Here is a 21,808-nt window from a genome sequence, read left to right on the forward strand (position 1 = left end):
CACTTCTTTCAGTCTGAGGTGCCAAAGAGAAGGCACTGAAGACAGAAGAGACTGACTTGTGTCAGGCTCTTGAATGCCCTTAAGGCTGATTAAAAAAAAAAAATACAACTATTCCTTCAGTTTGCAGACGCATTTATTTTCACCTACAAGAGAAAACTGTAAACATACATGGTTTTAAAACTGTTGTTCTCCTGCATACATATAAAGAAACAGTTTTTTAAAAAGTCAGGTTTACAAATTATTAAAATGTGTGTTTAAAAGTAAACTAAATTTGTTTCTAGCATTTTGCCCATAGGGAAAAATAAGTAAATACAAATAATTTGTGTGTGACTTTCTCTTTTCTATCCAGCTATTTTTGTAACTTCTTTTTCTTTTTCTCCGGTTCATCCTTGCTGCTTATCTCTGTGGGCAGATTTGCAGGCGCATCGTTTCCTAGTATCTACAGTAAGAAAAGAAGTACAAGTCAGAACACTTTTAGCTCCATCTTAGTGTGTACCATCCTGATAAGCCTTGAGTTTACTTGTACAGACCTACCACAAATACTGCACTGACGTCGGAGAATTGTTAGCAGTCACCTACAGAAGGATGGACCATCACATAACAATCACAGCTCCAAAACTCAGTTAAAGCTGGCAACGCGAGGGGAATACAAGCCGCAGCCCCCCTCCTCACTAACCTGCCAGCAGCTCTCTTGCACCAGCCTGGAGGTGCTGCCTGCTCCGCTGTTTGCCCTGCCTTAGCGACCGCTTGGAAGGCAGGAGATAGATAGGAATGAGAAGGGAAAAGGGTCTTAACCTAACACTTTCCATTTTGCCTTTAGAACCGTCACCACTGCAGTGCTTTCTGAAGCGCGGCTCTTGTCAAGCAGAGGCTGTGTCAGGCTCAGGGCACTGCACAGCAAAAACGCATTTAGCTTTGTCAGGAAGAGGAAAATGTGACCCTGTGTCTATCTATGGTGCACTCACATCCTGAATCATGCCTGTGCTGTTGTTCCTCCCAGCTCAAAAAAAACTCATATAACAGAACTACAAAACCAAATGTAAGTATGGTTAAAAAAAATGAGCGGCACGGGAATGGCAAATAGGAATAAAAGATTATTTTTCATAGTGTAGGGAATACAGTGTGTCATCAAGTAACAGTGCAAGGCATCAGGCTTGAAACAAATGAAAGGTAAAGTACTTCTTCATACAGACCGAGTTGTGAAACTTACACGACACTGTGGGAGTCAGAAGTGCAAGCTGGGAATAAAAGTGATTAAACAAGTTCACAGACCAAGGCTCCTGCCTACTGCACACAGAGATGTGTGTCTCTGGCTAAGACAGTATTTAAGTTGTAAATTGCTGGAAGCTTTGACTGGACAGAAAGGGAATGATCACTGTACGCGCATCTTACTCCTCACTAGGAAGGAGGACTAGTAACTGATGTTTAGGATGACAAAGTATTTTGGATTAACCAGTATGGCCATTCCTGTATTAAGGGATGAGCTAAAATCAGTGCTGGCTTCATTGTAAAGCAAGGACCTTCACCAAAATCAGTACAAGAAGTAGATGGGAAGGAGAGGGAATACAATCAGCTTGCCTTAGCCTTACTTTGTGTCTCTGCAGTGAACAAAACGTGTGCCCCAGGGACTGGACTCATTCCAACAGGAGCGTTCCTGAGTTGTGCCCACACCAGCAGCTCTAACAACCCCTAGTTGGTGAGCCCAAGCAGTGGGCAACTCTGCACGTGAATGCACAGCAGGATGCAAAGTTTCTTTCTACTATAAATTTTGTTATCTGCTCCCTTTGCAATGATAAGGATTGCTTTCAACTCAAGCTAATACAACAGCTCAAGGATCAGAATATTTACATGTGTTTGGAAACAGGTGATTTCTCAGGTAAAAAAAAGGTCTGTATAAACAACAAGGACCTCTGGCTTATTCTGGGTTTTCTTCTTCCTCCATGATTATGAATACTCAATTACCACAACCATCTGTTTACCAAATAAAGTCACATGTAACTTAATGAAAGTACACAATCTTGTAAAGGCACGCAAAATACTCAGCAGGCCTGAGGCGTGAGACCAGGTGAAAACCCCAGTGTCCCAAACGCACTAAGAAGCTAGAACTGAAAAGCCTTAAGACCAGAGACACAGTTATTAGGACATTACGGTTCTCATATCAAGAGAGAATTTTTATCTTGTGGAATCTGTAAGACAGGACTGCCATTTACAGCCAGCTATCATGCAGAGTTTCCTTCTGAGCCACCCATCACAGTTACACATTAATTTACTGGAGCTAAGAGAAGATCCTACTGAGTTCTGGCAGATTTTCAAAAAGGAGATTTGATTACAGAACCATGAAATTCAAAAGCTATTACTTCAGCAAATCATCATCCTTCCCATCACTGGAAACGTCCCTGATGGGCCCAGAAGGAAAATTTAATTTAGAGCCCTTTATTCTTTTTAACAGCCAGTGAATGCAGATCTGTGTTTTGTTGAGAGCAATCACTATAATCTGCTGCTAAGTGATTTTTTTCTTTTAGGTTAAATTTCAATTTTACCATATGCTGATTTTTGAAGGTCACTGAAGGGTAACATGCTGCTATGAATCACAAATCTTGTGCCTTACCTTTGGTTCTACCAACACCATCTGAATTTTCTGGTGTTGGATGTTGGAAGCATCTAACATAACGTTCACTTTAACTTTATCAAATACATGTAATGTTGTGTCTTCCACAGTAAGTGATGGTACCTGAAAGTTCAAATTTTGTATAATGATGTACTGCTTACAACGTCTTCTGTTTTCATACAAATAAATATTTTAATAGGAAATTATTAATGTTACGTGTCAATGAAAATTAACAAATTACTCTCCTAAATGTTCAGAGTGTCATAATACGTGGTACATACATTTTTTACTCACATAATTGAATATTTAGTAGTATCTGTTACAGAAACCCATTCCTCTGTCAGAACCTGTTTGTTTAGACTTACAAAGACCACAGTGGCACTACTACTACAGATTAATACACTTGCATTTAGAAAAGCCTCTGTTACTCTTTGAATCCAACCAGAATAGATTTTAGTCATTCTGCTCACTTAGCAAATAAAAAAAGTATTTAAGAACAAACCTCGTAAGTCATACCTCATTGTTGTAATCCAGTCTTGGTGTTGGTTTACCTTTTTCTTCAAAGAAGACTGTTCCTTCTAATCCATACTTGGGAATCAGAACCACAACTGCATTTTTTCTTACAAATAATATATATGCATCTTCATTCACTACTCCTTTGCTTCTGAAGAACAGCTGTAACAAAAGTAAAATACAAGAATAAGAAAAAAAGCACTAGAACATTCTCTTTTGGATTACAAATATATTGGCTTAAATAAAAATTCAAATACAAATCTGTACTCCATGATAATTACACACTACGCATTAAAAGTAGATTAAAAAAATCCCGTAAGCTGTTTATAACACTACCATAATATTAAGCACTCATCATATTTATAAAAAAAAAGTAAAAAGAATCCCAAAGATGCCATTATTCTAAATTTTTCAGAACCACCAATACAATGTTGAAGCTTTCCCGCAAAGAAGCGGCCCTCGCTCTTCATCATTCCTGCAGACTTGCTTGGTTTTGCCCTACAAAGCACAACCCGATGGCTACAACTCATCGTTCCTTCCCTTCCTTCGTCAGCACGAGCTGTCCACAGGTAATCCTCACCCCTCAGCGCTACTCACCTGTGTGTGGAATGCAACAGACGCTCTCTGTGCGTATTGAGCCATTTTATGTCGGTAATTGAGATTTTTACACATATCCGCTAGTTTATGTTTATCTGTAAGCTCTGGGTAAGTAGCGTCTGCTCCTATGGCCACTGCCAAAAGTCGATGCACTATAATGTCAGCATACCTGCAAAGGGGAGATTAAATGATCAATGACATATCAAAACATACTTTTTTTTATTAGTTTCTGAATGTCATTCTGTTTTTATAAATCTTACAGATCAAACAGTTTTTGTAATAGTGATGGTCTGCTGATAACCCCCTATATTAATTCAAGACCACTCTTTGCTGACCAAAGATACACTCTGCAGAGCCAGAATAAACTACTCTTTACTGTATTCTACCAATAGAGTGTGTGGTATTGAATGCTTACAAAGAAGAAGAAGCAAAGTTTTGTTTTTGGACTAAAGAATGATGTTTCACCTTGGCAGCTTAAGCTGCTCCCTCTTCCCTCTCCCATGAACTAGACACATTTAGTGTAGCATGGTATGTCAATGCCATTGATCTGCGAAGCATCATCACCCTTCAACTTTTTGGCACATAACTTTTATTAGAACTTCAGCCAGGAACTTTTTAACAGATCTGTTCGAAACTAAAATTTACTATTAGGACTTCTGGAAGTTCCATAAATTATCCAAACAAACGCATAGAAATTTTCATCTACCTGTAAGAGATTTCGCTTTTGCAATGTTTCTAAGGAACAAAAATATGATGACAATTATTTTCCTCAAACCTTAGATACTTCTTGGTTAAAAGAAAAAAAAAAACCCCTCATTTTCCAAGATGTACGATTTCATTCCAACGTAACGGCTACAGCAGCCAAGTTTCAAATTAGCAATGTTTTTATATGTAAAGTAAGAGTTTCCTCAAAATTTAAACACAGCTGCCACCTGAAAAATGACTGGCCAAACTCAGTCTCCAGTTGACTCATATAATGCTAACTGATCCCAAAGTGCATTTCTATGCCAGACACATGCATTAGAGATGTATTTCTCTTATTTTTATGAGTCTTTCTAAAAAATTTTATTAGACCTTAAGAGTTGTAGACAGTGAACCTAGGAGCTTACGTGCAGACAGATCACCATGTAAAAGCCACTGCTGTTTCGACTGAAATCTGAAGCTCAACAGAAACAGTATTTTGTTTTAAATGGGCAACACAATTTAAAATATAATTTCTTCACAAATACATCACTTCTCTTTGTTCTCTGAAACTTTCATAAAATAAAAGTACCTTCTAATGGGTGAGGTAAAGTGGGTATAAATAGGTGAGGCTAAACCATAGTGACGGAAATCATTATCCATTCCAGAGCAGAAATAAACAGCTTGCATCATGCAGCGAGTGGTCAAAATTCGCAACAGTGTGCTTAGGTAGGGGAACGCAGGAGATTCAGCTTTGTCTAATGATTCAGCTAAGGCCTTTGCTGAATCTGTCTTAATTTCCAAATTCTGGAAGGAAGGGAAAAAAAAAAAAAAAAAAAAGGTCAGATATTACTAGTAAATACTAACAGAGTATAAACAGAAATAACAGCTACATCCATGCTAATCTTAGCAACCAGCGCAGGTATCACACCTAATGACCCAACAGTATGCCACTATTAAAAAAATCCACCCATGCACAGATCCCTCCCTCCCTATTACTAATGCTCTGTGCAAACAATAAAATGCTAAGTCAGTAGTCCAGGAATTCAGGAAAGACATCCATTCAGAACTAAGACACACTTTGTGCTAATATTAACAAGTTTTTTTGTTTCCTTTGGTTTGATTTTTCCATCTCTTTATTGAAGAAATCAGAGGGGGCAGGGGGAAGAAAAAAATATTTATGCCACACAAAGACTGTCATCCAAGCACAACATAAGCACTAATCAACCTTCTTGCATTTCTTCCACAAAATTACTAGAACTTATACTCGGAAAAGTGATTTGTAAAACTAGTACCATATGACGTTAAGGTTGTTCCCTGTTCGCCAGTGGTCCCTGATAGAAATTCTGGTAGCATGATAATAAATTATGCACTTTTCATTTCCAGTCACACAAAATAAGTTTAATCACAAGACCAGTTCAATGTTTTTTCCTTCATGTACACCACTAGAGATCAAATTATGCCTGCATTATGATAAAATAACTGCCTATTTATTAAAACAGTGTAACAAAAATATAGCATATTAATAGCCAATTGTGATGGTTCTGTCAGAGTAGTGAAAAGCCACTTTGGTTTATTAAAAGAACACTAGTCTATGCACAGGAGTTTAGCTTTCCAACTAAAACAGTACTTCAAAAATAATTTTCTGAGTACAAATGAACTCATTATCATTATTCCAATTTTATAGCAGTGGAAAATTAAATGGCCTAGGTTTAGGCTTGTCTATTCATCTGACTGATAGAATTTGGGAGTTTCTCTCTTGCCCCTAGAAAAAAAAAGATGAGGAGGGGGGAGTTGAAGGCAAAAGATCTATGAATGCACATCACAAAGTCTCTAGAAAGTCAACTTTAACAGTTTAGCTCAAATAAAAGATCCTGAAACTGGAAAAGTCGTATTTCAGTACAGACTTGTTCATTACATCAGACTTGTTTCAAGCTAAATTAACCTCTAGCTGATCTAAGGAGAGGATGGAAACTGTAAACACATATGAACACATTTCCTTACTGCCTAACTTTCAGAGAGACAGACATGTTATTTGATGTGACTGACCCATTTTTAAATACATCAGTAACATAAGCGATCGAAGCCAAAACCTGGCTGAAAAATCACATGTGGCTTGGAGAGAAGAAAACATTCACAGCACACAAGAGTTACAATACAAAAGAACTAAAGAGTGATTTATTTTCTCTACCTAAGAAAAGGCGTTTAAAAAGCACAAGATTCTTCTTTTCATCTAGAGGTACAGATACCCTGCTACAAGTCCCAGCAATTACAAAGCGTAGCTGATACAATTTCAAAATACTGCTTTCCAACCCTTCTTCTTGGGTAAGTGGCCAAACAGAGAGAAAACATAGCTTTTTATAATTAATTAATTTAATTAACATGGTAAAAACTTGCCTTGGACTTCGCTGCCTTCACAAGAATGTCATAATTTGATGGGGGAGGAGCAGGATGCTTCCGGAGCAAGGCAAACTCCGGGAACTCATCATAAATTTTTTGTGCTACAGAGACATTGGCAAGCAACATGAACTCTTCAACCATGGAATTTGTTTCTCTATCAACATAAAATATTTTGTATTGTTATAAAAGCATTAAATTACATATTTACTTTGAGCGCCTAATGAAGAAACATTCTACCATCCTAACAATATTATATAAAATTAACTAGTGGTTTTGAACATTTACACAATTACCCAAACATTGTTAAGACTAAAAAGATAACAATTATTTACTAAGTTTCAAATACTGAGTCAGAAGAAAAAGACCTAAAATATTCTAAAATAGCAAATTATATTAAGGAAAAATGCTCTTTAAAATGCCCCAAAAGACCAACAGATAAGCCTCTTGATTTGTTCCTAAGAGTACTGTTCAAATATTGTGCATATAAAGTTTCAAAGCACGATGTTGCACACCATGAAGTCATGACAGTATAGGTAAATAAATCATAGAATCATTAAGGTTGGAAAAGACCTCTAAGATCATCAAGTCCAATCATCCACCCAACACCACCATGCCTGCTAAACCATGTCCTTAAATGCCTTATCTACATGTTTTTTAAACGCCTCCAGAGATGGTGACTCAGCCACTTCCCTGGGCAGCCTGTTCCAACGTCTGACCACTCTTTCAGTATACAAATTTTCCTAATATCCAATCTGAACCTCCCCTGATGCAACCTGAGGCCATTGCCTCTTGTCCTATTGCTAGCTAGTTGGGAGAGGAGACCAACTCCTGCCTCACTACAACCTCCTTTCAGGTAGCTGTAGAGAGCAATGAGGTCCCCCCTCAGCCTCCTCTGCTCCAGACTGAACTGCCCCAGTTCCCTCAGTCGCTCCTCATAAGACTTGTTCTCTAGACCCTTCACCAACTTCACTGCCCTTCTCTGGACACACTCCAGCAGCTCAATGTCCTTCTTGTAGTGAGGGGCCCAAAACTGAACACAGTACTCCAGGTGCAGCCTCACCAGGACCGAGTACAGGGGCACAATCACCTCCCTGCTCCTGCTGGCCACACTATTCCTGATACAAGCCAGGATGCCGTTGGCCACCTGGGCACACTGCTGGCTCATGTTCAGCTGGCTGTCGACCAACACCCCAAGGTCCTTCTCCACTGGGCAGCTTTCCAGCCACTCCTCCCCAAGCCTGCAGCATTGCATGGGGTTGTTGTGACCCAAGTGCAGGACCTGGCACTTGGCCTTGTTGAACCCCATACAGCTGGCCTCAGCCCATCGATCCGGCCTGTCCAGAGCCCTCTGCAGAGCCTCCCTACCCTTGAGCAGATCAACACTCCCACCCATCTTGGTGTCATCTGCAAACTTAATGAGGGAGCACTCAATGTACATTTCAGCACAGGAAGTAAGTACTAGTAAGAAAGTAAGGAAGTACCTAGCTTCAGATATTGAATCAGTAGCTCTGTTTCTAGAACTCCTCAGTAACATTGTCTGTATCACTCTGCACACGTGAATTCTTAAAGTTTCAGTAATCCTTAAGGTTTCAGTAATCCATAACTCCAAGTTCTACTTTCTCTCCTTTGTTAATACCAATAGAGGAGCATCACAAAGAAGTTGGTGAGATGTAGAGAGTTTGGACCTTAGTGCTCCGCTAAATCAGTAGTAAAGACTTAAGTTTATAAATGAAGCATACAGTTCAGAACTTGCTTCATAAATAGTGCAGTAAAATGCACAGGAATTCTCTTTTCTAGGAGCAGCTTGCCCATAGAAGCTGTGGATACCCCATCACTGGCAGTGTTCAAGGTCAGGTTGGACAGGGCTTTGAGCAACCTGAGCCAGTGAAAGATGTCCCTTGCCCATTGCAGGGGGCTTTGGACTAGGTTATCTTTAAAGGTCCCTTCCAACCCGAACTATTCTATGATTGTCTTGCACTATTATAGAAGCCTTCTACACTATTAACTAAATGTTGCTACTTAAACACATCTTTAAATTCCATCCCTGCCCCGAATTAACTAATTGAGGAAAATAAAAGGCATACTTGAGCTCCTTAGTCTGCAGATCAATAGGATCATGAGTTTCACTGTCCATGTGGAAACGAACTTCTGGTGAGCAAAGTGTCAAGGCTCTGGAAGACAGTAAGTGGTATTAACAAATTACAGTAAAGCAGACACAGCAGCAGAGTTGCAAGCCTGTACACGACATATGGGTTTATCACGAAACTATATTTAAAATTAGCAGAAATTTTTTAAATTAGCAGAAATTAAAATTAAATCTGTGGAATTAATGTCCAAATTAGCAGAAATTATACTGCTGACACGCAACAATAGTAGCTTCTAAAATTTCAAATGCTACTCTTCTGGCTGTGTTTTTATAATGACTGTAAGAGATCCATATTGATTAATCTTGTGAAAGAGAAGTCAACATTTCAAGTTTATATTTGGAGGGAAATGAAGATAGGCATTTTCATGCAAATCAAAATGGCAAAACACTTCTTTTTCAAAAGATTTTCACTGGAAAAATGGACACAGAGGACCATTATATAGTTTGACAGAAAAAAACAGCCAGGAAAAAAATGGGGGGGGGGAGAAGAGGGAGGAGGTATCCAGGACACTGCATGGTTTACCCATTGTCAATTCTTTTCTTCTTCAGAATTTTTGCTAATTTGTTTAGTCCGCGCAGGCTGGTAGTAATATCATCATTCATAGCTGCTGAATCAATTCTCATCTGTGCTTCAGCATATGTAAGTGAAGCCTTGAGGTGGTGAAAAAAGAAAGACATCACGATACATAACTGAATACTGAAAAGAAAACAATAGTTCTGTCTTGCAGAAACTGCAGTTTGCTCTCAAAGTTGGTTCACGGTAACACAAAGCCTTACATTCAACACCTAAATGCATGTCATTATCAAAGAATAATGGACAAAACAGATCTATGCAAGATATTACGAAATACCAGGCATTTACAGTGGTTTGTTTATGCTGATCACGGATGTATGTTATACATTGGAGGTCTCATTTTCAGAAATATATTAAACATCTACAGAGTCCACTGAATTTAACTGAAAAATATGACTAGCTGGTATAGACCAACCATGTCCAATACATGTATCAATACATTTAATTATACTTTTAAAATGAAATATCATAACAAAGTAACCACACAAAAAAACACTGCAGCCTTACAGGTTTAAAAGAACAGGGCAGAATCTTAACATTTTTAGCATTTAAGCTTCATTTTCTAATTCAAAGAAATACAAATCAATAAGCAGAAAGAAAAAAACTTTATTATGAAGTTTGATGATCATTGTTTCTATAAAAAGGTCCCCAGCTTTCTTTCAGAAGTATAATACTATTTACATGACTAACCTTGGAATTAATAATACTCTTTGTAAATCTGGTTTTTAGAATTTCAGCCTTATGGTTCATCTCCCATATACATGAAAATGCAAGCCTATGAGAGGGAGAAGGGAGGAAAGTCTGTTAAAATCCACATATAAACACCTGGAGTTTCTTGTCAGGATCTAAGTACGGATCATATACGTATACCTGTCAACATTAGATCTCAGGGAGCATAAATTGGAACTAAGTAACTCTGGAACCATATCAATCCTCTGCAAAGTAAAGAACAAAAATAATGACTGGTTATAAGTATGTATTTTAATTTCCTGATTTTTAATATACTAAAAGCTTGGAAATAGTAACTATTTTTTTCTAAGAAAGCTCAGATTTCTGAAAGAGAAGTAAGCTACTTCAGAGGAAATTCATTCCAAGATCCATTTTAATTATCAGTTTGTCAGTAACAGTTATTTCTGAAAAGAAATTGTGGTCTGTAAGAAATACGTTAAAATAGACAGGACTAAGTGTGCAGTTGCAGTGAATACAAATCATAAATAGAGATTTAGCTACCACAAGAAAAAACAATGGAAAAGACAAAAACAGGCCACTTCTGCAATTTCAGATTGGTATTAAAACAGTACTCCACTTTCAGAACTACATGTTCTTAATGCTTCAAACAGGAGTTGAAGGGATATTGTCCAGACAATGGATTTAAAAAGGAAAAAAAATCTCTCCCTCTTACTGTGCAGACTGAATTACAGAAAGCACCTTCATTTTGATAGTCTTAAGCAAATCACGTGCAGCCCAAGGGAATCTACCTTTTCTTTTCCTGAGATAAGGTCTCTACTCCCACAAATCAAGAGGAAAGCAATGAAAAATCCAACTGCTTAATTATACAAAAAGCTATAGAAAACAATTACTTTTTCACACAGATACACTGTTGTTCCTCTTTTTACCGACTCCTCATCCAATGCGTTTCCTGGGCGAATAAAATGACTGACGTCTGCAATATGTACACCAACCTAAAACATAAGCATCACATTATGCATCTTATGAAACAGAAACACTGCTCAACATGAAAGAAACTTTCTCCAGTTTTTATTTACAACCCAATTTACCCACTCCCAGTTCCCTTCAGCAGCTCCTATATTTAGCAATAGACACAGGTAAAACTTATCATACTCATATTAATAAAATGAATAGTTGCAGCAATTATGCAAAATAAGGGCATGCATACATTTAGTGGGAAGCTATATTCATTACCAATGCAACTCTTCTGGCCTGGGGGCTCAAATAACCTCTTTCATTTTCTTCAAGGCTCACAGCATATTTGCTTTCGCTTTTCTGTTTGCTAGACCTTCCATTTTGGCATACCCTGCTATTACAATTACAAATTAATGTATAAAGAAGAAAACCTGACTAAATCACATACAAGGGGGTAAAGAGCTGGTGTTAAGCCTGGAGCTTTTTTTTTTTGTTTAAAATAAAATAAGAATTCGTTAGACATTGCAGCAGTAGCTTCACTTTTTCTATTGATAGTTCCTTATCTTATCTGTAGATACTCATGTTTATACTGAGCTAAAGCAGTAAATAAATTCTATGCTAATTTCCCATGCCAAATGAACAGAAAGCAGGGTGAATTTAGAAGACATTAAATTCCAACTTCTGACACTGATGGAATGCAAATCAACTCTGATTCTTTATTACCATCTCACAGTTGTGCAAACACCGTTAATTTCCTTTACAACACATCTGGAGCTTTGTTCATGTAATTTACTATTACCACTATTGCACTGTTTGTAAAATAAAGGAAGGAGTAAATAAATAAATGCTTGCCTTGATTAAAACAAAAAAAAAAAAAAGAAAAAATACCTCTATATTTCCATTTTCTAGTTCTCTAAAATGTAATGCGTCATCAATATCCGTACAGCCAGGAGGATCAACACTACAAACATTCAGATGCCTTAAGTCCTCCCTGTATTTCATATCCTGAAATTTAAAAAAATAAAAAAAAAAAAATTGTTTTCAAGATCATCTCCCATATCAAAGTAAAAATGATCATTTGAGAAAGGCCCTTTGCATAAGATTTTGCAAGAGTTTTCAGAGTGCTGCTTTTTGTTTTAGGACAAGATTTGCACATTACTAAGACCAAAACAGATATGCAGAAACTACAGTGATAGAAAAACTAAGACAGAAGATTCTGAAGTACTGAAAATTTTTCTTGTTTTACAGGAAACAGGAAGAGAAACAGAATAAAAATACAATCTTTCTATGATCTCAGAATTAGCAGGACCAGGAATCAAGATTTTTTTAAGTGAAATTTTGCCTCACGTCCAGCTGGACAAATTGTTTAGGATATGGTTGCTCTCAACTCTAGGCTTAGAAGTCTAGACAGCTCAAAGGAACTGCACACTCTGGAAGTATCTACCTTGGCATGATGGCTATAAAAAGATCTCAGATACGTATCTTAGACTAGACAACTTACTTTCAAACAGCTAAGTTACACAGAAACCCCTCCTTCAGTGTCAACGCTCAAAAGAAATACTAATAGGTAACAAACGATAATGAAAGAAGCCCATCTCAAATACATCAATACACACAAACAAAAACACCCAGCCCAGCCCAAAATCAAATTAAAAAACCCAGCCCTGACCAAAACCAAATCATGCTCAAATTGTTCCCTGACGACATTTTTCTATACATTCTGAAGAATATTTAAGCTGCTGGGGAGAACCTGAAATTCACTAACAGCCTTTAAAACAAGCAATTCTGCAAACACCAATTTATTTCTCTAACTACTTCATTGGATTACAGTGGGATATATTAAAGTCTCCTCTCCTCAGACTACTTTAGGGATGGCACAGGCTGCCACATTTGGTTACAAAGCTATTTAACAAGATGGAAAGCTCTTACGGATGATCTTACAATTATTTGTAGTCTCTCTCCCTTGCACAAAATATAGTTTTAACGAAACCTGTAATATGTTTTTTATCTTAACAGGTCTACCCCTAACAAACACAGTTTTAGCCAAAACACAAAAACTTGCAGAGGCCTTGTTTCCGTAGGAAATCTGGCTGAAAGTTCACCTTAAGACAAACTGGTTTCAGACAACATTTCTCCTCTATTTTTGGTGCACTGCGATATCCAAGAATGTCACAGTTTGATTTAAAGGAGAAGGTACAGTAATTATTACAATGATTTAGAAATTATTACCTGTTCTGTAATGGTCCATGGCATTTTTGGTAGGAAACTAAGGACAGCCTGTGAAAAAGGCTGATGAGGGACATCATGTTCAAGCAGAAGAACTTCTGTCTCAGTCTCTTTATCTCCAGCACTTCCCAAGTTCTTTACAAAATGACCCTGAGAAACAACATACATACAAATACATAAGTACACATGCACATCAAGCAATATTTTTTGCTCGAAAATAAGTATTTGCGACCATTATCTCATAGGTTATTAGTACGCTACACTAAGCAGAAGGAGTAATCTTTCCTTCTTCAGTTAACTTTCTCATCTTTAAAATTTAATTTCAAACATATAATTGATTCAGTAAGTCTGAACTTTGTACTTCCCCCTCTTTTTCTAGAATAGCACTAAATTCTCCACATTTAAGACTGCAAAAATTGTAAATGTGGCAATTCAGTTTTGCAGGAAAGAAAACCCACCGCTGTGTAAGCAGCTAAACTAGTAACATTTAACTTCTCTACGGGTTTGTGTTGTGCCATGCATCCCACTCCCCAAAACTATGCTTCCTTCCTCATGCCTCTCATCTTCTTCAGTAATGCTGTCTTTGTCTTAACGCTCCTTCCATATATTCCAAGTTTCCTTCTTTGCTCTAAACACACACGAAACAGCTGTACTCTCATTCATTAGAAGCTTTGTATTCCTAGCAAGCCAATGGAAGCCTCTTCACAACCCAAGGTTCAACACAAATTGAAGCTAGTGTCCTCAATTTCTCTTATATCCTCCTGTATATTTCTAAAGAACTTTTAAGAACCTAATTACCCGTAACTCTGCTCCACTGACAATTTGACTGAATTTGGCCAATGTGTTTTAAAACTACTTACCAGGATGGTGGTCAGTGTGTGGATGAGCATAGCCACAGTGAAAGGTTCACACTTCTAGGAACCCAGACTAAAAAAAAGGCGGTCTCTAGCTAGTCCAAATAAAACACCTTAATTAGCACATACACCTTCACTGCAGAAACTAAGGATGAAGCTTTTTAAGTGTGACAACCCACACCTGGTTTGGGGAGTTAAGAGTGAACTAAATCATTCAGGGACTTCCTTAATTTGCACCATCACAGAATGGCACTCAAAATTCACGTCAACACTTTCTGAAGTTAATCAGCATGCAGATAATAATAAACATCTTTACCTAATAAACACATCAAAATCAGACAGATAAAAGTTCAGAAGAAAACACCTGAACTTACATTTGGATACCTGGAATTCCTGGGCCAACCGTCAATCGCAACAATTATTCTTTGCCCTTCCAATATATCTGCTTGTCTCGTCTCTATTCGAATGCGAGGAATTCTGCGATCAGCTGGTGTAAACAGATGGCGCCTTGCCTATGAACAGCCAGAAAAAGAAACAAATACTTTCTAATTAAAGAAAAAAAAAAATCTGCACTTACAGTAACTTTCTTATTTCCTTACCTCTTTGATCTGTGATTTGCAAAGCATGCCACAAAACGGTCGCCAGTTTCGTTTTATAATGCCCACTACTTTTCCTGTAGGTCTCAGCATATCCTTGCTAACAGAAGTCTTCAGCTGGTAGAAAACACAAGGGTTAAAACCACAAAACTGCCTGAACTCATGGTAATGTGTCTAACTACAGCATATATCTCTAAACTTGGTGGTAATAACCTATGTGTCACTATAATGCCATAGACACTATTATGACTTTCTAAACAGAACTATGCTTCCCTGTGTTTTGCATGACTTTTAATATTTTTAATATGAGACATGACTACTTTGTTGTTGTTTTTCTTTTTTTAAATGGACGTCGTTCCAGAAAAACAAAGAACAGTAGAAAAAGACTCTGAAGAAACGCTATCTTGTTCCACTGTCTCTGCTCAGTACGCAACTATCTCCATTTTCTTTTCCAACCTATTATCATTAATTTTTGGGAGTCCTTTTATGTTGCTTGAAAATCCTCCAGTAATTCTAAACACAGTAATTAAAAAACACTCCCATGGAATTCAGTGGGAAGATCATGTTTTTGAAGAAATGCAAATATTTGTTGGACAGGGTATACATGTGTGTGCATTGCATGCACACTAAGCGGAACTACTGCAAGAAGCTACAGAATATTTTACAACTGGTTGCAAATAAAAGCTGACTATCATCATGATACAATGCGTGCTCTTATTCTAGCAAATCCTAATCTGCACATCAGTATATAGCTTTGCATTATTACCTGACTACCACTCAGTAACTTTCGGATTTCTTAACAAAGTAATGTGGGAATTTCTGAATTGGATTAAATCAAAAGTATCTATTTCATACATAATCACGTATTTAACGCAACTGTAGGACTACAATTAAGATTTATAATTTCCATATTCACAATAGTTTTATGACTCGGTATATAAATGATGTGTAAATCTAAAGCCCAACACTGTGAGGGAACTGCAGATTTCATCTTTCTCTTAACACAAAAGCTAAGTAAAAAATTATTTCCTACAATGTTTTCTTTCTCCTCTTCATTTTCAATGTCATCTTCATTCTGGCCATCATCTTGCAAGACCACTGAGGATGGTGCCACCCATTCATCTTTTGCCAACAGCTCCACAGCTACAATATCTTCATGAACTGCTCGGTTTAAATGTTTCAGTCCCTGTATAATTATCTGGATTTTTTAGAAAGCAAAATGAAAATGCAAATATTCAAGATGATTGCAACAGAAGACCCAAATCAAAGCAGTATAATAGAAGAGTATACATGTATAACCGGCTCTGCACTCAACATTTTAAGGCATATTTGTGATGCATTTTTTTCCTCTGCCTAGGTTTCTTTCAGTACTGATGATATTATTTCAGGATTCCAATTGCCTCTATAAACAGAATTTGTTTTCCCCAGACTTTTTTTAAAAAAATCAGACAATCCTCATATTTTTGCAGGCTAGGGGACTCCACATACTACTGGGAAATAGGAATAAAAGAAATGGAGAGCCAGAGAAGCACGTCCAGCTACCACCACAAATAGGCAGGGAGAAGGCAACTGCCGCTGCTTGGAAACAACGTCTATACAACTGCACCAACGGAGAATCCAGCAGGCAGACAGTTGGGTTAACTGCGTGGCGGGGAACAGCCCATGTACTCATCACCAGGCATGAAAACTGCAGGGGAAATAAAGCCAGAGAGCCCAAATTTGTTTCTCTGTCATTCACCATACATCTCGAACTAATTAAAAAAAAGTGTCATATTTGAGTCAACTGAAAAACTGTTAACAACTAAGATTCAGATTTATTTTATCAAATACTTCATCAAAGCACAAATTTTAAACACATGATTCTATTTCCAAAAAGAGTATACTCAACATTTCGGTAGTCTATACCCATATAATGAAATGAATGAAAACAAAGAAAAAAGGTCACAAAAACACAGAAGAGGAAAAATTACTGTCATGCTCCATTCTAACATGTCATCATGTAACAATCACATTTAAGTCATTAATGAGTCTAGTTAAAGTTCACAGCATGAAGACAAAAAACTCACCTCTTTGTTTTCTTCAGCATCTCCATGAACCCAAACAGTAGCTTCAAGATAATTATCTCTGCTTGCTCTGTAAGTTCCTTGGAGGTAAATACCAGATTTTATTCCTTGCTGCAATTTGCTGAGAGGAACATGTTCCGGGAAAATTATTTTTCCACTTTCTATTTCTTTCTTAAAAAAAAAACCAAACACAAACAGATATGAACTTTTCAGACTTTTGTATTCATGATTATTCCAAAACCGAGCTCAGGACCATGACACTCAAGCTAACAAACTCCAAAACTGTAACTATGTGTAGATACGAATACGCACAACAGTGAAAAACTACTATTAAGCAGTAATTTTTCTAATGACAGAAAGAACAGAAACATGACAATTCTAGGAACACTGCATTTTCTTTTTCTGTTTGCCTGCAGTTACTTAAAAAAAAATACTGCATGTGACATATGCTTTTATGTTGATTTGGATATACTGACTAAACATACACCTAGCGAAGAAAATATTAACATAGTACCAGTAGTAAGGAGTATGGCACACATTGCAATCATATACTGTAAGCTATATGAAACATTATGAAAACACATTACTGTGACTAAACTTTGGAGCAGTCAGATGATTAGTTAAAGCTGTATGAACTACAGCTAACTGCTGAAGAGATCAGCCCTCTGCTTTCTTCCCACTTTTGCACGCCCTTCTCCATTCTGTTAAAGTTAACTCTGACGAAATTAACCTTCCCATTTTTTGGCGGTGTTAGTTTTCAGCTATATCAGTCTTCCGTGAAAATGTAAGTCTCGATTCTGATAAACTCAAAGCATGAGGAAACAGAAGAGGATGCAGCTCATCTTTAAGCTGCAGCCTGCACTTACATCAACTTCACTGACCACCAAAATCAGAGCTTTCGATGGAAAATGCATTTGATCAATAATGTTCAAATAACAGACACAAAAAAAAGATCTAAATGGTTTGCAATACACACTTCTGTAGTTTTCATTCTGTTTCCATTACTGCTAATATTTATACTTCTTTTCAACCAACTGTAATTATTCTCATCTTCACATCAGTCATGCAAAGCAACTGGATTTTTACAAATAACCAGATACCTACTAATAGGCATACAAGCAGCAGTAAAAACAGCTGCAATTTTTCCTTCTTTTCAGTCGTCAAAAAGTTATATCGTCAAAATGGTAATAAAGTCCAAATTCTAAACTGATGCTAACAGCCTGACATATGGTGTCCAACAATATACTGCAAACCATTTGTGATTAATTAGTTTAGAAAAAGAAAATAAAAACATACCCCTTCATCAGATACACAAGCAAGACGATCTACAAGATCAGGATTAGCTACCAAGCTTTTTATATACTCCTCACCTACAAAAGCACACACATAAGTATTTATGCAAGAGATGTATGGGATATAGGTACGAAGAGACTGCTGAGATTGTTTATCTGAGCAATAAATTAAATATACAGGCCACTTCACTTACACATATAAGCAGTTATCCCTTCCTCTAGAGCTTTCTCCTTATTAGTTCTGTCATTTGTTAAAAAGATAACTTGAATCTTCTCCTCATCCTCTATTTTCTCCAAGTGTTCATTGTACCATTTCACTGCTACACGAATGGCTCTGTCATTGCGGTCATTAGAAGATTCTCCTCGCTTTTGCTCTATGTATGTTTCTCTAAAAAAATACAAAAAAAAAAGGGGGGGAAACAAAACAAAACAAATCCCAACATCCATCCACACTTACAAAAATTTTTCAAACAAACAAGATCAAGACTGTGAGGCCAAAAGAATCATTGCTGTACCAATTTTTGTAATGTGAGTATCATTCTGTAGGCCACTGAAGGGTCAGGAGACAGAAGGGTAGAGAAAAATATGAAGGAAGCGTTAATTTCTAACACAACCTTCTAACTGGCAACTGAAGAGGACTGCATTCAAGATACTAGAACAACGGATTCTAGAACTACGATAGTGCAGTACTGGAAAGTACCCATGAGCACAAACAAAGGCAAATTAATTGCATCTTTATTTCTTAGAGCGTTCTGTCACTAACTAACAGATTTTTGATTTCTGCTACAGACTGAGCTGGCGATATTAATAAAGCACTGCAATATGTTTAAAAGGGACAGTAAAATGTAAAAGCATTATTCCATTGCTCAAGTTAACAGTCTTGTCTGTAAACTTGTTTCAACGTTCTAACCACTTTTTCGTAACATATATAAATACTCATACTAATTACAAACCAGAAAACCTCCTTGAACATGCAACTATTTAGCAAGAGGATTCCTCAGAAATACACAGTTCTATGCACTCCAGTCTAATTTTCTTTACCTAGCTCACATGTTCCAGTTCTGCCTCCCAGTTTCTTTTACTGAACATCAGTACAACTTTGTTATACTATATTCCACTCCTTACCTATGATGTTCATTGGTGAAAGAATAGAAATGTTTTTCTGGGTTTTGAATCACGTCCCTAATTCGCTTGTATACTGGTGCACTCCGATTCCTGACTTCTTGTAAGACTGTCTGTAGCACAATGACATTCTTTATAACAGGATCTTCAAGTATATCAATCTGAGGAACAAAATGGAAATTAATCAAAGGCATTGTTTAATTCTATCCAATAACAGGAACTGAAATACTTGTTTGATTAATATGTAAAAAGTTAACATGAATAATGAGTTGCACTACTTCTGTCTTCTTCTCTCACCACTGGCAAACTGAGCAGTGTATTTAACTGGTTCCTCCTGCTTGTGGACAAAAAGTTAAAATAGGATTTTCCAGCCTCTTTGTGACCTGAATTTTGCTGGAGTGAAGACTTTCTGACTTCCATTGAATTCAGCCCCAACACACAGAGCACTCCAATTGAATTTAAGGCCAGATGTACAACAGAAATTTTGCTCACATAAGATGGGTTCTTGTAAATTATAATCTTCCTAAACAAAGTATATCTGTGTACAATCTGACAGTAATCCAACGCAATTTAAAGGCTGTCTGGAATATATCATTGTGAACAATGCAAACCATAAAATAGTACCTGACTACTGCTACACAGCTAACACGAACATCCCTGCACAGGTGTAGGCTTAGCTTCTCCAAAAACAATCCCACCGCTGCACTGCAATTTTACTTTCCACAGACTCAAATCAACTGGAATTCTGTTAGCTGCTCTTCACCTTTTCAAAGGCCATTTTTTTGAGGAAATTTGTTGAAAAGTTTTCAGCGTTTTCCTTTGCCAACCTTTGACAGCCATGGTGTGCAAGAGAGACACATGTACACCAAAAATCCATGCTCCTGTCAGGAGAAAAAGGTGAGCTTAATTCCCCAAGCTTGTAGCAAGGAACTGTGCAAACCCATCTCCAAAAAGAGACGGCGGCTGTAAAGGGCATGACTAAAACAGTTAAAAGCAATGCAAACCAAGCTTCTCTACACCCAATGTTTAGACAACCCAAAAGATTTAGAACCATGCTCACAGGGCAAGAAATCCAGTATTATTCTATCCACAAGAGATGAATTACTGAGCCAAGTCTTAGTGTTGCAAGCCTGTTCCAGTTGCTATGTAAAACCTTTTCCTGCTGTTACCAAGACTTCCTAATCCCCACTGCTCCAGTTCATGACGGCGTACCATGGCACGTTCTCAGAGTGCTCTACAGCACATATATACAACTTTGCCAACAGACACCAAGAAGTCCATGGGTAGCAGGCTGAAAACATCCCTTGACTTGATATTTAGGGAAGAAAACCCTTACTTACAGCTTTTGGGGTGGGTAACTGCTAAAACACGTGAGTGTTTTGCCCCTCTCCCGAGTAATCCATGTTAGGATTTATGAATTATTTCCAGTCTCCAACATCTGCTTGGGGCTATTCTACTTTCTACAGATGTACTCAAAAGCAATCAAACAAAAAAAAACAAACAAAAGAGGCAAACATCGAGTTTGGGAATTCACTGCCTCCCAGCCCGGAGCCCTACTGCCTGCACTGTCCAGACTCAAGCCTTCGCACAAGTAGTGACGGGCTGCAGAGTAAAGCTCATCCCATGCTTCCAGAGTTGTACAGGGGATGATTTTGCAGCCTCTATTCACTGCCTGAAATCAACATCACGGTATGAAGAACGTAAGCAGTCTCTGAAAAAGAAATTAGGCAGTCAGGAAAATTCAGGCCGACAGAAAAACCCAGCGGCAACCTGAAGATGACGATCACTGCTTCAGAATCCATTCGCCCTCCTTGCCCGACTTTCCATACCCCTATCAGACCACAGCGCAGGGGAAAAAAGCAAAATAGCAACACCAAAAAGCCGTTCTTTATTTCCACCGCTCAGGCAGCAAAACATAAAACCGGAATATCGTCTAAAAGCAGGCTGGACTCGGGGATGCTGACGGCCTCCTCCGTCGCTGGCAGGGCCAAGGGCGGACTGTCCACCCAGGCACCCAGCAGACCCAAGTAACGAGGGGAGGGCCCAAACCCGACGCCCTCGCCCCCCCCTCCCCACTCGGAAGGGGCGGGGGGAGTCACACCCGCGCCGACTAAATGCAGGCCGGGGCTGGCAGCCCGGGCGGTCCCTCACCTGGTGCAGGAGGAGGTTGGTGTCGGGCAGCAGGTAGTGCGGCCCGGGGCAGAGGCTGCTGGCGGCGCCGCTGGGCCGCGCCTCCAGGCCGAGGCCGGGCCCGGCGGGGCGGGGGGGGCAGAGGCGGCACGCGGCGGCGCCGCACGGGATGTCCTCGCGCAGGTAGTGCTCGCGCACCACTTTCACCACGCCGCCCGCCCGCGTGCGCTTCACGAAGGTCCGCGAGGTCAGCATGGCGCGCGCCCCGGCGGACCGCCCGCACGCCCGCCTCCCGGCACGCACCGCGGAGGGGCGGGACGGGGGGGGGGGAGGCGGGCGGCTCCGCCTCCCGTCGTGCCGCG

General features: G+C 38.6%; 1 protein-coding gene across 2 annotated transcripts; it reads right to left on the bottom strand.

Annotated features, from left to right (window-relative positions):
- Positions 1-115: 115 nt before the first annotated feature.
- DIS3 (DIS3 exosome endoribonuclease and 3''-5'' exoribonuclease) lies at positions 116-21,735 on the bottom strand. 2 transcript variants are annotated; one of them, XM_075422912.1, is made up of 22 exons: positions 21,468-21,544; positions 20,080-20,197; positions 19,320-19,477; positions 18,389-18,582; positions 18,199-18,272; positions 16,906-17,073; positions 15,873-16,037; positions 14,843-14,956; positions 14,618-14,755; positions 13,393-13,539; positions 12,052-12,168; positions 11,100-11,201; positions 10,390-10,454; positions 10,210-10,294; positions 9,469-9,596; positions 8,884-8,970; positions 6,797-6,953; positions 4,992-5,206; positions 3,719-3,887; positions 3,125-3,283; positions 2,609-2,731; positions 116-439 (listed from the first exon to the last, which is right to left on the bottom strand). In XM_075422912.1, the coding sequence occupies exons 2-22, from the start codon at positions 20,191-20,193 to the stop codon at positions 350-352; spliced, it is 2,769 nt and encodes a 922-aa protein (XP_075279027.1). In that variant the 5' UTR covers positions 20,194-20,197; positions 21,468-21,544; the 3' UTR covers positions 116-349. The 2 variants fall into 2 exon arrangements, with proteins under 2 accessions (XP_075279027.1, XP_075279022.1); XM_075422907.1 differs by lacking the exon at positions 20,080-20,197 and having other exon boundaries at positions 21,468-21,735.
- Positions 21,736-21,808: the final 73 nt, after the last annotated feature.

This window comes from Opisthocomus hoazin, chromosome 1 (genome assembly GCF_030867145.1).
Source record: "Opisthocomus hoazin isolate bOpiHoa1 chromosome 1, bOpiHoa1.hap1, whole genome shotgun sequence".
NCBI lineage: Eukaryota > Metazoa > Chordata > Aves > Opisthocomiformes > Opisthocomidae > Opisthocomus > Opisthocomus hoazin.